Raw genomic sequence first — 15,322 nt, 5'->3', positions numbered from 1 at the left:
CTAGTGCCATGCCTGGAGCCACTTAGCAAGAGATGCAAAGTACACATAGGCCAGATGCTTATTTGAAAGATTTTAGGAAAGTCTGAAACATGGGGCGGGAGAGTCCATTTATATGGAAACGCCCCTGGAAACACCTTGGGTGGGACCGCAAGTTGATAGGTGCCAGGTCTCAGGGAATTACCAGGGCAGGGTGAACGCTGTGAGCCAGGTTGATGGAGACCCAGAAGTGGTGCCTGCCTTCCAGCTCTGTGCGGGAAGGTCTCAGAAAAGGAACAAGGAACTCTGCCAGTACTTTTGTCTGACAGAAAGCTGCACCACCACCATTTCTCCCGCCCTTCCCCCCACCAGCTCTTGCTCCGATGCCAGACAATTCAGTTTCTCCTTGTATGTCCCTCATTCTTTTAAGCTGTGCTGGAGCTCAGGGGGAGTGAGTTAGAGTTAAGTCCATGCATAAGCCCTTTAAGAGGAACTGCCTCCGACTCCAGCAGCTTTCTGTGTCACTCAGCCACAATCCCTACTGGTTTTTATAGCCAGAAGTTAATGGGACTTCTCTTTCTAGTTCTGGAACCCTGGGCTGGGAGGCCTGGTGTGAGGGTAGGACTCCTCGCTCCTCAGGGAGGACCTATACAGCCGAAAAATCCCTCCCAGTTTTAAACCACCATACATAGGTTTTGAGTTTTCAACCCTCCTACTAGTCCCAATGTGGCTTCTTTAAATCCCTAGTTACAGGACTTCCATTCGGCTGGATTTCAGGCAGTTCAGAATGATAGTTTATCTGTAGTTGAGTTGTAATTTTGATGTGGATATGGGAGGATTCGAGTACCACATTTTTTAAAAATATTTTATTGAGTTTTACAGAGTGGAAGGGAGAGGAATAGAGAGTTAGAAACATTGATGGGAGAGAAACATCGATCAGCTGCCCCCTGCACACCTCCTACTGGGGATGTGCCCACAACCAAGGTACATGCCCTTGACCGGAATCAAACCTGGGACCTTTCAGTCTGCAGGCCGACGCTCTATCCACTGAGCCAAACCGGTTAGAGCTCGAGTACCACATTTACCTACACTGCTTTCTTGACCTGAAGTCTTGTTTTTTAATTATTTTGTTTGTTTGTTTGTTTGTTTGTTTGTTTGTTTGTTTGTTTTGGGGGGGCGGGGGGTAGAAACATCAATGATGAGAGAGAATCATTGATCAGCTGCCTCCTGCATGCCCCCTACAGGGGATGGAGCCTGCAACCTGGGCATGTGCTCTGACAGGGAATCAAACCGTGACCTCCTGGTTCATAGGTCAGTGAACCTCTCTGGCCGGGCTTGATCGGAAGTCTTAGTGTCATTTTTCAAAATGGTTTACTTTCTCATCTCCCAGAGTATCTCCAATAATTTTGTTAAAGTTAAAATCCCAAACCTTGAGTGCTATTTTTAGTTTACCTGTGGCTTAACTTCATGCCCCAGAAGTAACTGACTTTTGGCCAGAAATCAAGTGGCATGCATGACTGGAAAGTAGCATGTGACTGCCTGCTTTCGTGACACATTTGCCAGAAAAGGGGACTTCCCCTCTACTAAGGAGGCATATACTAGTATTGACTGGGATGACCTTATAGGATTATTTATTTTTACTATGAATCCTCCCAGTAGAAGTAGTATTCTACCTACAAGCTGTCTCAGGGGTAAAAGTATAATTAGTTGCTTTTCTCTACTTTGGTTTTACTCTGTTCCTTCTAGTAACTAGTTGGTCAGTAGAAGGGCAGGATGATATTGACTCCAGTTAGAGCAACTGGGAACCTGGGGCTTAGAGTCACAGATGTTGGTTTGAATCTTGCCACTTACTGGCTGTTACTTTGAACTTCAGCATATTTATCTTTTGAAATAGGGTTAGTAGCCCTAGCCAGTTTGGCTCGGTGGATAGAGCATCAGCCTGTAGACTGAAGGGTCCTGGGTTTGATTCTGGTCAAGGGCACAAGCCAGAGTTGTGGGCTTGATCCCTAGTAGGGGGTATACTGCAGGAGGTAGCCAGCTGATCAATGATTCACTCTTGGGTGGGTGGAGGGGGGGGGGTATAAGAGATGAACCGAAGGACTTGTGTGCATGCATACGAGCATAACCAATGGACACAAGACACTGGGGGGGGGGGGGGGGGGGCATGGGAGGCTAGGGGAGGGGAAAAAAAGGAGATATATATATAATACTCTTTGTAATACTTTAAGCAATACAACAATAAAATAAAATAAAATAAAAATGATTCACTCTCATCATTGATATTTCTCTCTCTCTCTTCCTCTCCCTTCCTCTCTGAAATCAATAAAAATATATATTTTTTTAATAAAAATATATTTTAACAAAATAAAACAAAAGTAGGGTTATTATGGGATACCAAGTGGAAATCATGAGATCTGGCACATAGTAGGTGATTAGTGAATGTTAACTTTCTCCATGGAAAATTATCTACCAGATTGTCATTATGTATTTACAAAACTAGCTGAAGCATGTTTCCTGCTAGCTCTAAGACAGTCACCCACACATTCTGGAATAAGTCTCCACCAAGTCCATATTCCTTCATCTGGGCTAACATATAACAGGTAGAACAATAGAGTAAGTCTGAAGTAAAGTTATGGACATTCCCTACTTTAATTAAGATCTTGGGGCAAGGAAAAGGGATCCAAATAATGCAATGCTGTAATCAAAAAGATCTGTGATCTTTGCCCTGTGATATGGAAAAAAAGGTCCACTACCAACCTGGCCTACTTGATCTCTCATTGCTAAACAAGTTTTGCAGCTCCTTGTATAGTAGGCTGTGACATAATGGTGAGAAATGAACATAAGAGGTAATGTTGAGGTGCAAGAGAAAGGGTTTGAGATTGCTCACCTCCTCTTACTAATTCTGTCTTTAGTATGCATGTTGCCCTTGAACCTTGTGTTCCATGCATGACTCAGTCTCCCTTTTGGTTTTAAGGTCCTATAACTCCTGCCTCAACATGCTGCTTTGTTTGCCATCCTAGCTAGGAAGGTGAACTGGTTTAGTGTCATTTCAGCAAGTCCAAGCCTGTTTTTCAGATGGTACTTATCAAAGTATGGTGGACAAATTGGGATTGTGGGACTAGATGCCGGAAAATAGAACCTAGAAAAATAGTGGCAGCTTTAAATGGAAGGAAGGAAGGGAGGGAGGGAGGGAGGGAGGGAGGGAGGGAGGGAGGGAGGAAGGACTAAGGCAAAAACAAAACAACAACAACAACAAAATAGTTCTAGCTTTTAGGAAGTTTTTAAAAATCCTTTTTTTTTTTTTTTTTTTTTTTGGTTTAAACACCAAGGACACTTAAGTTAAACATTTGGCTGAAGCCCTTAGGCCAGAGCAGTTGCTGACAAGATTGGGAGCAGAAACTGAGCTGAGTTGAGACACTGTGGCCTGTCCCTCATTTCACCCTGTCTCACCATAGTTCTCCTGGATTTGTATTTTGTTACTTCTTCTTATGCATCACTAAAGAGGCTAAGGATGGCGTTATCATTTTTCTTCCAGATTAAGCCAAGATCTCTGGTTAAAGAAGGATAGAATTTAAAACATGTAAGGCATCAGGATAAAAGATTCTTGAGTCTCCAGCAAGTTTAACTATTTCCTGTTGTCTTAGTCCCTTACAGCACTCCACACAGTGACTTCTCTTGGTTATGTGTCTTGCTCCTTCATGACATTGGGAACACGCGTGATATGGGCACTCATTCACCCTGGCTGCTCCCTTAAAAGTCAATATTGATTTGGAAATAGACTGAGAAATGTTATGCCCATGCCCTTATTGAAGCATGTTAAATTCACGAAGAGCAAATGGCAAAATTCTGATAAAACCAGAAGACTGTCCTCATTTTCATTACATTTTTAGGGTGGAGAGAGACTAAAAATTTCTAGTATATTCTGTTGAATCAAGTCCTATAGTCTAAATCAAGGTTCTTAATGATGTTTCAGACCTTAAAAAAGGTGAAGAAATCCAGATGTGGGCACTTGAGGGGATGGCTCTCATTTCTCCTTTCCCTTTGGGTCACTTAGCGGTTTCCTCCCTGGTCTTTGACCATTACAAGGAGAAGGAGCTTTCTTCTCACATCGAATCTTTTTTTTTTTTTTTTTTTATTGCTTAAAGTATTACAAAGAGTATTACATATGTCTCCTTTTTTTCCCCCCGCCCTTGACAATCCCCTGGCCTCCCCTACCCCCCAGTGTCTTTTGTCCATTGGTTATGCTTATATGCATGCATACAAGTCCTTTGGTTGATCTCTTACCCACCCCCCTCCTGCCCTCCCACCCTCCCTGGCCTTCCTGCTGTAGTTTGACAGTCTGTTCGAGGCAGCTCTGTCTCTGTATCTATTTTTATTCATAAGTTTATAATGGTCTTTATTATCCAGAAATGAGTGACATCATGTGGTATTTTTCCTTCATTGACTAGCTTATTTCACTTAGCATAATGCTCTTCTCTAAGTTTTTCCAAACCAAGAAGAGGGCCACAGAAGGGTAGCATATTAGGAAGCACTTCCTTTCCCACTGTTTGGACAAAGAAGGCCTTTTGAAAATTCAACTTGGCTCAGTGGATGGAGTGTCAGTCCCCAGACTGAAGGGTTCGGGGTTTGATTACAGTCAAGGGCACGTACTTTATTTGCAGGTTCCATCCCTGGCCCTTGTCGGGCGTCGGGGGCAGGGGGGGGGGCCTGAAGGGGGCAACCGATTGTAGTGTCTCTCTCATATCGATGATCGATGTTTCTCTCGGTCTCTCCCCCTCCCTTCTACTCTCTTTAAAAAAAAAAAAAAAAAATCAATGGAAAAAATACCCTCGGTGAGGATTAACAAAAAAGAAAGAAAATACAGGATCAGATGATATTGGGCTATTCATACCACCTCAGCATCTCAGTGCTTGTCTAAGGACCTGCTTCCTCCTCCCACAGGAGGAAAACCCTGAGCAGCCTGTTCAACTAGAAAATCGATGACTGATAGACTCTTAGTTGCTGGACTGGGCTTTGTAAACAAAATCTGCCTTTGGAAGAGAATGAGGAAACCAGGGTATTTGAGTTAGCTCAGCTCGTAGAATTAAAATAATTGGCCTTACATGAATACGCTTGCTTTTTTATTTACTTTGGGGGTTTTTTTGTTTTTATTTTATGTGAAGGGCTTTACCCAAGTGTTGTTGTAGGCAGCCTACAGTTGTTGAACACTATTTTGTTCATTGCTCTATTATCCTAAGCTAGTGGTTCTCAACCTTCCTCATGCGGCGACCCTTTAATACAGTTCCTCATGTTGTGGTGACCCCCAATTTCATTGTTACAAATTGAACATAATTAAAGCATAGCGATTAATCACAAAAACAATATGTAATTATATATGTGTTTTCTGGTGGTCTTAGGCGACCCCTGTGAAAGGGTCATTTGACCCCCAAAGGGGTCGCGACCCACAGGTTGAGAACCGCTGTCTAAGCACTTTATAATTATGAACTGATTTAATTCTCAAGACATTATGAGGCAGATAATAGATGAAGAAACTGAGGCAGATTGGTAATTTGCCCAAGGACACATTAGAGCCAAGATTCAAATTTTGGCACTTTTTCTCCAAAGCCCATTCTTTAAGGACCACACGGTTTATAATTATTCTCATATGCAGTAGTTAATATCTACCCTTGAGTTACAGAAAGATTGAAAGCAGAGTCGGTGTTGCAGTTTTTCAGAGTATTATATCTTTGTCATCAGTTAGGGACTAACCTGCCTTTTCTTTTCTAGTGCTGAGGAATGTAAACAAGTTTGCTGGGCCTTGCGAGACTTCACCAGGTTGTTTCGATAGCTTACACTCCTGCACTGTGCCTGTCTCCCAGGTGAGTAGTATATAGTTCCCAGGTTTTCTCTGGCTGTCAGGAGTGCTTGGGGTGGACATAGGTTTGTCTTTTCTTTGTTTGTTTGTTTGAATCCTCTCCTGAGGATATGTTTTTATGGATTTGAGAGAGAGAGAAAGGGAGAGACAGACAGACATCGATGCGAGAACAAAAACATAGATCAGCTGCCTCCTGCACACATCCTGACTGGAGATTGAACCCGCAACCTGGGTGTGTGCCCTGACCAGAAATCAAATCTGCGACCCTTTGGTGTACGGGATGGCTCTCCAACCAACTGAGCCACCCCGGCCAGGGCTGGACATAGGTTTTATTGCCCATCTTTGGACTAATACTAGCTAGAGTCAGGGAAGACCTAACAATTCAACACTTCTGGGCAGCGGGGAAATGCAGGCTCCTGATTTCCTTGGGCCAAGGTAACAGATAATTGTCAGTTACTTTGGATGCCATTTCACCCCCATAAGAAAGTGACTGTTGTAGAATATCTCAAAAAAATGTTCTTCCCCTCTTCTCCTCACAGACACTTCTAGGATTGCAAATGTGTATAGCCAACAAACAAATAAGTATTTTTTAACCTGGCTACTTTGATGAAAGCACTGCTGACCTAAACTTTACCATAATAAATGATATTACTCCTAAACCTGACCTTTCAGATTTAATGAGCAAAGTTACTTGTTATTATCACTTTTGCAATTTGAATACTGAAATGCCAGGTTTTGATTGAGTCAGGAGATCTACCATCTCTGTCTTCCTCCTGATCATCAGTTTTCTCTTTTGTGCTTCCTGAATCAAATCAAGAAGCTGAGCTGAGGAAAGAAACGACCGAGTGGTGGGATCTAGGTGCCAGTTTCTTGACTGAGAGAAGAAAGGCAACTCTCCTCTAAACCCATGCTTTGACGTCTTAAGCAGAATTTATTCTTCCAGGAGTCAGTCCTCCATGCCTGTACAGCACTCGCTGGGGGTTTGTGATTAAATGCATTAGTGGGTGAAGGTGCCATTCTACAATGCCTCACCACACCAGAAATCATTTCTATGCTTTGGTTCTTTAAGGAGTAGTGATATCACTTGCGATTCTTAGGTTTTGCTGTATCTATAAAAGCTAACATTGATACGCATTGCTTATACAGCTGTGAATGTTCATAGCTAACATTCATGGAGCCCTTACTATGTATCAGGTACTATTCTAAGTGCTTTATATGTAGTGTTTTTTGTACTGTTTTGTTGTTGTTGTTAATCCTCACCCAAGATACTTTTCCATTGAATTCTTAGAAAGAGTAGAAGGGGGGTGGGGGGAGACAGAGAGAGAGAAACATCGATGTGAGAGAAGCACATCGATTGGTTGCTTCCCATATGCACGTCAACCAGGACCTAGGGATCAAGTCTGCAACCAAGGTATGTGTCCTTGACCAGAATCAAACCCGGAACCCTTCAATCTAAGAGCCCACGCTCTATCCACTGAGCCAAACTGGCTAGGGCTATATGTATTAACTAAGATAATTCTCATAAGTTCCCTGGGTTAGTTACTGTTGTTATTCCCATTTTACAAATGAGGAAATTGAAGTTGCAAGATGTCAGGTCAGTAATTGATAGGGCCACAATTCAAATAGAGATATTTGGGTGCCAGAGTCCGCTCTTTTAACCACTCTATTTAATATTTTACAGTAGTATCCTTTCTAGGGAGGCCAAATCATTGTTTTTTAAACTTATTTTAGCAGGCAAAGCCTTCTTTTAAAATAAAATCTTAGCCCGGCATCAACCCATGAACCAGGAGGTCAAAATTCGATTCCCAGTCAGGGTACATGCCTGGGTTGCAGGCTCGATCCTCAGTAGGGGTTGTGCAGGAGGCAGCCAATCAGTGATTCTCTCTCGTCATTGATGTTTCTATCCCTCTCTCCCTCTCCCTTCCTCTCTCTGAAATTAGTAAAATCAATCAGTCCATCTTACATGAAACCCTAATATTGAATAGACTGAAGAAGAGATTTCTGGTTGGTTTTGAGTTGGCATCCTGGACCTACTGGCTCACCTTTACCCTCTCTCCCGACTCTTACCCCCGCAACCTGCCCCTCCCCTTCAACTTCCTTCTTTTTTTTACTGAGTTCTTATGACAGGCCAGAATGAGGTACCTGAGCAAGTTTAGAAACTTCTGCTTGACTTTATAAAATGCTCACTATCTCCTGGACCACAAATATTGACTATCTTCTCTCTTTTATAGGAATGTCTTTTTTAATTAGAAGACAAGAAGAAAATAAAAACCAGACTGTGTCCCACAATCAGAAACCTCCATTGTGGCAGAGGGGCCTTTACCGCCACCAGGGCGTCCCACCAGACAGGGAGAGACTCCAGCCCTCTGAGGCCATCCTGAGGAGTTCCTGTTTGGGGATGTGAGGGAAAATCAGCACCGTTTCTAAAAAGATGGCTGCAGCCTGTCCGGCGTGGTGGGAGGGAAGCTGGTTTCCTGGTGAACTTGTTTCTAAAAGGAAAATTAATTTTTAAGGAATAAAAAAGGAAAACTAAACTGAAACCAGAACTGAAACATCCTCCTGGTAGCATATGACACGCACACATACATACACGTACCTACACACACATGCTACCACGCACATGCCACCACGCATGTGCATATACAGAAAAGTAAAGGTACAAACTTTCTGTGAAACAAAAACAGTTACTTGGGGAAAATGGGAATTCAAATGAACTATATAGCTGCAATTGGAAGACAAGAGTCACGATCACCTCTTAAGGGTTTTTATTGTTTTGTCCTCTTTTTCTCTCTTCTTTCTCATTTCCCCTTCTCTTTTAATGAAAGTGAGTAGAAATTTTTTTCCATCCTCCCCAACTGTTGCTTACCACCTTTATAGAGTTCTTAGGACAGGGAGGAGTAAGCAAGGAGCCTTTTCTATTTTATATCATGGTCACATCAGTGATACTAGGACCTGCCAGGGCCAAATTCATGTATATCCCAACTCGCTGACTCCACTTCCAATCCACATTTGGTTATCAGCCATGAAGAAAAGAGCCAAAATTGGGGTGAGTGAGATATAAGTGTATATTCTAAGTTTTAGGGTTTTTGTTGTTGTTTTAATTAATGTTTCTCCCATAGACATGAGGAAACAAAAGAGGGTGGGAATATGGAAAAAGTGTTTACAGGGCTAAACTGTATTTTACTAAAAATGTGGAACTTATTTGACTTCATGGGGATGAGGTAGGAGCAGGAAGCCCAAAGCAGATCTTAATGTTCTAAAGGAGTTGCAGCCCCACACAGGCATTACATACGAGGGCACTGTTCTGTCTGGTGTTGTAGCCATCTCAAGAACAAATCAGCAACAGAAAAAAAAGAAAAGAAAAATAAATTTTTAAAATTTAATTAGTGTTTGTTTTCACTTCCTTTCACTGCCTCATAGTTCTGAAATGGTACAGCTGGACCACTTAGGTAAACTGTCTTAGTTGTTATCTGATAGTCGGGGATGAAGTTTAAAGGGCAGGCCTCTGCTTTAGTGCCACAAACCCTTCATATATATTTCAGGAGAGTGACTCATCCTGCATCTTCTAGTTCACCCTGAAACTCGTCATGCTAAATTTTATCTTTTCGTACAGCCTCAGTGGAAAAGAGAATGGGTCACTCAGCATATTAATCAGAAATGTGTATATTCTTTCCACAATGGCCACCCAAGTTGTTTCCTAACCTGCTGAGTATTTGGTCTTTAAAAAAAAACCAAAACAAGCAAAAGAACGCCCGTAGTGAAGTATAATTGACATACTGAAAGCTGCACATATTGAAGGTGTACTGATAAGCTTTGACAGAGGATACACCCATGAAATCAGGAACAATCAACGATAGTGAACCTATTCACTCCCAAAAGTTTCCTCATGCCTCTTCTCCCACATGCCCAAATAGCCACTGGTCCGCTTTCTGTCATTGTAGATTAGTTTGCCTTTTCTTGAGTTTTTTAAAAATGGGAGCATACAGTGTGTTACAGTAAATTGGGGTCTGAGCTACTGATCTTGACTGCAGCGCTGCATCTAGTGTCTGAAACCAGTGAAACTGCCAGCATAACATCAGTGGGCCTCGGAGTTTACCCTCAAAGGAGGCGTTGTTGGAAGGGGAGTGGAAAACTTGAATGTGAAACAGTGTTTGGAGCGAGATTATCAGATTCTGGAGATCAGCACAATACCCCAGCCAGTCTTCTCATTTTCTGGGTAAACAACATTTTTGAAGCCTGGTCCAATCCTAGATCCTTGCAACAGCCAGTTGACTTTTCTGTTTAAGGAATTCGGCTTTTATGACAAAAAGTTGTGTCTGGGACTGAAGAAAACATATGGAAGTCTCAGTACAACTCTCCAGCCACTGAAAAATAGCATGTGGCATGCATATCCTAGTTAATGCAGAGAACATCCCCACAGGTAGAGCTTTGGAAACCAGAGCTCTCATCTCATTACAGGGTCAAGGCCTCACTGTGTACTGTCTTACAGATTGTTTCAGAGTAGTTCTTACAAACAGTCATTACTTTCTGGTGTGGCAAGGATGCCCACACAGATTTTAATTTCAAAAGGAACTGTTTGGGATCAGGTACTCAATGTAGACATTGTGTTCCTGTATGACATTCTCTAGTGGAAGAAGAACTAGAGTCTTGCATCTGAACTTAAGTCAAAAAGTCCCCATATAATTGTTCCCTCATTTCCACAATTGACTTAACCAAGAAATTTTAGTCATGATTATGTGAAACATCCATTGGGGCTATTCCCAGCAAGATTATACAAAGAAAATGACTTAAAATTTTCAAAAATATCTACACTAATAAAAGAGAAAAATGGTAATTGGCGTACGACGCTACCCTTTTCATTGGCTAATCAGGGCTATATGCAAATTAACTGCCAACTAAGATTGGCAGTTAACTGCCAACAAGATGGCGGTTAATTTGCATATGTAGGCACAATGCAGGGAGGCGAAAGGGAAAGCAGGAAGAAGCCCCCTGCCACTGACAGTGATCGGTAACCCAGGGGGGAGCTAAGAGCTGGGGGGCAGGGCAAAGGCGGCCCTGGGGTCGCCTTTGCCCTGCCCCCCAGCCATGATCGGAGAATCAGGTGCCTTTTCCGCCCTGGCCAGTGATAGCAGGAAGTAGGGGTGGAGCCAGCAATGGGAGCTGGGCACGGTTGAAGCTGGCAGTCCCGGGAGCTAGGGGTCCCTGGCCTGGGCCTAAAGCGGAGCCCGCGATCGCGGGGCCACTGCAGCTGCAGGTCCCTGCTGCCCAGGCCGGACGCCTAGGCCAGAGGCGTTAGGCCTGGGCAGGGGCGGAGCCTGCAACCGCGGGGAGCTGGGGGTCCCCTGCCCAGGCCTAATGCTTCGGCCAGAGGCGTTAGGCCTGGGCAGGGGCAGAGCGGGAGATCGTGGCGCTGCTGCCGCTGCGGGTCCCCACTGCCCGGGCTGGACGCCAGGGCCAGAGGGGTTAGGCCTGGGCAGGGGCGGAGCCTGCAACCGCGGGGAGCTGGGGGTCCCCTGCCCAGGCCTGACACCTCTGCCGGAGGCCTCAGGCCTGGTCAAGGGGCCGATCCGGTGATTGGTGATCGGAGGGTGATGAGGATCAACTCTGGCCGAGGCATCAGGCCTGGGTGGGGGGCAGAGCCAGGGATTGGGGGGATATGATGGTCCCCTTGCCCAGGCCTGAAGCCTGGGTCAGAGGCGTCAGGCTTGGGCAGGGGGTGGAGCAAGCGATCAGAGGGAGATGGGGGTCCCTTGTCCAAGCCTGACACCTCTGGCGGAGGCGTCAGGCCTGGGCAAGGGGCCGATCAGGTGATCGGAGGGTGATGGGGGTCAACGCCTCTGGCCGAGGCATCAGGCCTGGGCAAGGGGCTGATCCTGCGATTGGAGGGTGATGGGGGTCAACGCCTGAGGGCTCCCAGTATGTGAGAGGGGGCAGGCTGGGCTGAGGGACACTCCCCCCCCACCCACCCAGTGCACGAATTTCGTGCACCGGGCCCCTAGTATATATATATATTTGTATTGATTGCAGAGAGGAAGGGTGAGAGAGAGAGAGAGAAACATCGATGAGAATCATTGGTTGGCTGCACACCCCTTCCTGTGGACTGAGCCCGCAACCTGGGCATGTGCCTTTGACCAGAATTGAACCTGGACCCTTCAGTCTGCAGGCTGATGTCCTCTCCACTGAGCCAAACCGGTCAGGGCAATAACGTAATTTTTATGTACCTGTTCTAGAAAGTTCAATACTGAGAGTGTAGGGTAAATAAGACAAAGGAACTTGAGTTTTTGAATGTCATCAACACCTCATAAATGGAACATACGTGTCCACCTTGTGTGGCCCTGGCTTAACTGAATCATTTTGCAAAAATGAAAGCCAAAATTCAGAGAAATTAGAAATCCAATATTATGAAACAAGGTATGCCTGATTTTTTTAGATTCATTATCAGCAAATGAGAAAGTTGTTTCCAAGAACAGTTCTCTGATTGGAAAGTCCATCAATATCCTCTCCTCTGAATACTGAAAAGTTCTTTATGTCAATGAAAAGCTGTATTAGAGGCAGGAGTTTTGAATTAAAAGGGACTATTTTGTTGGATACAAGGATGAACATTGTCAGGGAAACTACTGGGTGCTAGAGGAATGTGTTCATCCCCAAGGTCATGAACATCAGTGTGCTGTGGATCCCAACTTCAACACTAGCACAGTCAGGCCACTACCAAGCAGAACTCTAGCGTAGCTAGGAGCAGTGAAATCCAACAGTATCGTCCTGCCTTTAACCTCTAGAATGGGTAATGCCTGTCACTTCTTTTGGGTAGTGTTCATGCACAACTGGCTACTACAGCACAGATCTATGTAAAATGATAGCCACGTGTGCTGTTTCTGGTTTTGCTTTTATTTTTTAAGAAGTCAAAACGTAAGTAGACCCCCAGGGGAGATTTTCAGCAACCACGAGTTGCCTGCAGTATTGAAGTCCACCAGTGGTCGCCTAGTGCAGATCTTCTAAGCTTCCATAATTCATCTGTTCAGTCTCCCTGCTCCACCATTTATTAGGGGCTGCAAACTCCAAGGCCTTTGGGACAAGGCAGTGAAAAGTGAAGCAGGCTCAGAAAGGATCACTGAACTGTGGGACATTCCCATCTAAAGTTCCAGCTGATTCTTGCTGCTAGGGAATGTGAGATAGTGTTTCTAAGTTTGCCGATTTTCTGAGAGAAGCTGGAAATCAGATATGTAACATCTAATTTTAAAGTGTTGACAACTAATTTCAATCTAAAGGGGAACTAGAGCTGCACAGGCCAGTGAGGAGAAAGGTGGCTGAAAAAATAAGACTAGAGACAAAAAAGGAACTGTATGTAAGCACTGTTCTCTAGTTGGTAAAGTTTCTTAAAGAGCCTTGAGTTTAACGATTTTGAAACCTCTGTACATATGTGCAGTATGGAAAAGGGGCCATGAGAAGTAGGGAGTCCCAGCTGCACACCAGTCCCCCAGCCTAGGGTTTCAGAGCCGGGAAGAGAAGTCCCCATAACTTTGGACTGTAAAAACCAGTAGGGGATGCCCTGGCTGGTTTGACTCAGTGGATAGAGTGTCGGCCTGCCGACTGAAGGGTCCTGGGTTCAATTCCAGGCAAGGGCACATGCCCAGGTTGTGGGCTCCATTCCCAGTAGGGGGTGTGCAGGAGGCAGCCAATCAATGATTCTCATCATTGATGTTTCTATCTCTCCCTCTCCCTTCCTCTCTGAAATTAATAAAAATATATTTTTAAAAAACAGTGGGGATTGTGGCTGAGTGACACAGAGGCTGCTGGAGTCCCAGGTGTTCCTCTTAAAGGGCCCCTGCACGCACTTAGACAGTCTTGCCTCCTCTGAGCTCCAGTGCCAGGTGGTGGCTTTGAGGGAATCCAGGGATATATGGGGAGGAATGTGTTCATTGGGGACTGACTGGCATCAGGGCAGGAACTTGGGGGCAGCTTTCTCCCAGATAGGGGTGCTCACAGAGGTCATTGTTCATGTGCTGGGACCTCCCCCATTGCAGAGCTGACTGACAGCCATATCTGAGTTTCCATCAGCATGGCCCACACTGTTTACTCCACCCTAGTGATTCCCTGAGACCCTGCCCCATCCAATTTGCAGCCCCACCCAAGCTGTTTGTAGCTGTTTTTCCATATGAATGGCCTGTCCTGGCTGAGGCTTCAGACTGTTAAAATCTCTTAAACAAACAGCAGCTGGAGTCAGCATGCCCCAAACCTATCAACAAAAGGCCCAAGACCCAGCACTAGCACCAGTCTGCCTTGCTTCACAGCTGGGCCTGGCCAGGGCACTTCCTAGCCCAATATAAGTAGTCATCTGCATATCTCTGGTGGCCCCAGGCAGTGACTGACTTTGCATCTCTTGAGAGGCCCCAGAGCCAGTGCACCCAGTGGACAGCTTCAGGTTACAACTGATTATACCAGATTACAACTCTAAGTATCTACAAGCGATATACTCAAGGAGCAGACTCAGTGAGCACCAAAACCCCACTGAAGCAAGTCCTGCTCCATAGGGGTGTCTCCTGCACAGCAGCTCTTCCATTGTAGACACAGCTGGTCCTCACAGCCAACTGGCCTGGAGTTCAGTTCCTCCCAGTAGTGCCAACAGCAATCAAGGCTCAACTATAAGACTGTACACACAGCCCACACAGGGCATACCTAGAGTGCCCAGCTCAGGTGACTGGGGAGACTGAGTCACTGGGCCCTACAGGACCCCTAATACACAAGGCCATGCTACCAATTCCAGGAGACATAACAGCTCTATCTAATACATAGAAACAAACACAGGGAAGCAGCCAAAATGCAGAAACAAAGAAACATTTCAAATGAAAGAAATGGAAGCAAGCAAACTACTATGACACAGAGTTCAAAACAATGGTTTTAAGGTTACTCAAGGATCAGTGAGATTTTCAAGGATCTTAGTGAGACTATCAAAGACATGAAAAAGGACCAGTTAGAAATTAAACATACACTAACTGAAATAAAGAATAATTTACAGGGATTCAACAGTAGAGTAGTGTATTCTGAGAATCAAGTCAATGATTTGGAATATGAGGAAGTAAAAACACCCAATCAGAAGAGCAAAAAGAAAAAGGAATCCAAAAATATGAAGATAGTATAAGGAGCCTTTGGGACAACTTCAAATGTACCAACATTCACATTATGGGGGTGCCAGAAGGAGAAGAGAGAACGAGCAAGATATTGAAAACCTATTTGAAGGAATAATGACAAAAAACGTCCCCTACCTGGTGGAAGAAATAGACTTACAAGTCCAGGAAGCCCAGAGTCCCAAACAAGAGGAACCCAAAGAGACCCACACCAAGACACATCATAATTGAAATGCAAAACATTAAAGACAAAGAATCTTAAAAGCAGTAAGAGAAAAGCAGTTAGTTACCTACAAGGCAGCACCCAGATGACTGTCAGCTGATTTCTCAACAGAAACTTTGCAGGCCAGAAGGGAGTGGCAAGAAATAT

General features: G+C 44.6%; 1 protein-coding gene across 4 annotated transcripts in view; it reads left to right on the top strand.

Moving 5' to 3' along the window:
• Nucleotides 1-9,213, top strand: part of TNPO3 (transportin 3) — a 111,246-nt gene extending 102,033 nt beyond the window's left edge. For all 4 annotated transcript variants that reach the window (XM_059711751.1, XM_059711752.1, XM_059711753.1 and 1 more), the window contains 2 exons: nucleotides 5,743-5,834; nucleotides 8,062-9,213. In XM_059711751.1, the coding sequence (XP_059567734.1) occupies nucleotides 5,743-5,803 (61 nt within the window). In that variant the 3' untranslated portion in view covers nucleotides 5,804-5,834; nucleotides 8,062-9,213. The remainder of the gene's footprint in view (nucleotides 1-5,742; nucleotides 5,835-8,061) is intronic.
• The last annotated feature ends 6,109 nt before the right edge of the window (nucleotides 9,214-15,322 follow it).

This window comes from Myotis daubentonii, chromosome 10 (assembly GCF_963259705.1).
Source record: "Myotis daubentonii chromosome 10, mMyoDau2.1, whole genome shotgun sequence".
Taxonomy (NCBI): Eukaryota; Metazoa; Chordata; class Mammalia; order Chiroptera; family Vespertilionidae; genus Myotis; species Myotis daubentonii.
This window is presented reverse-complemented; position numbering and strand designations above follow the sequence as displayed.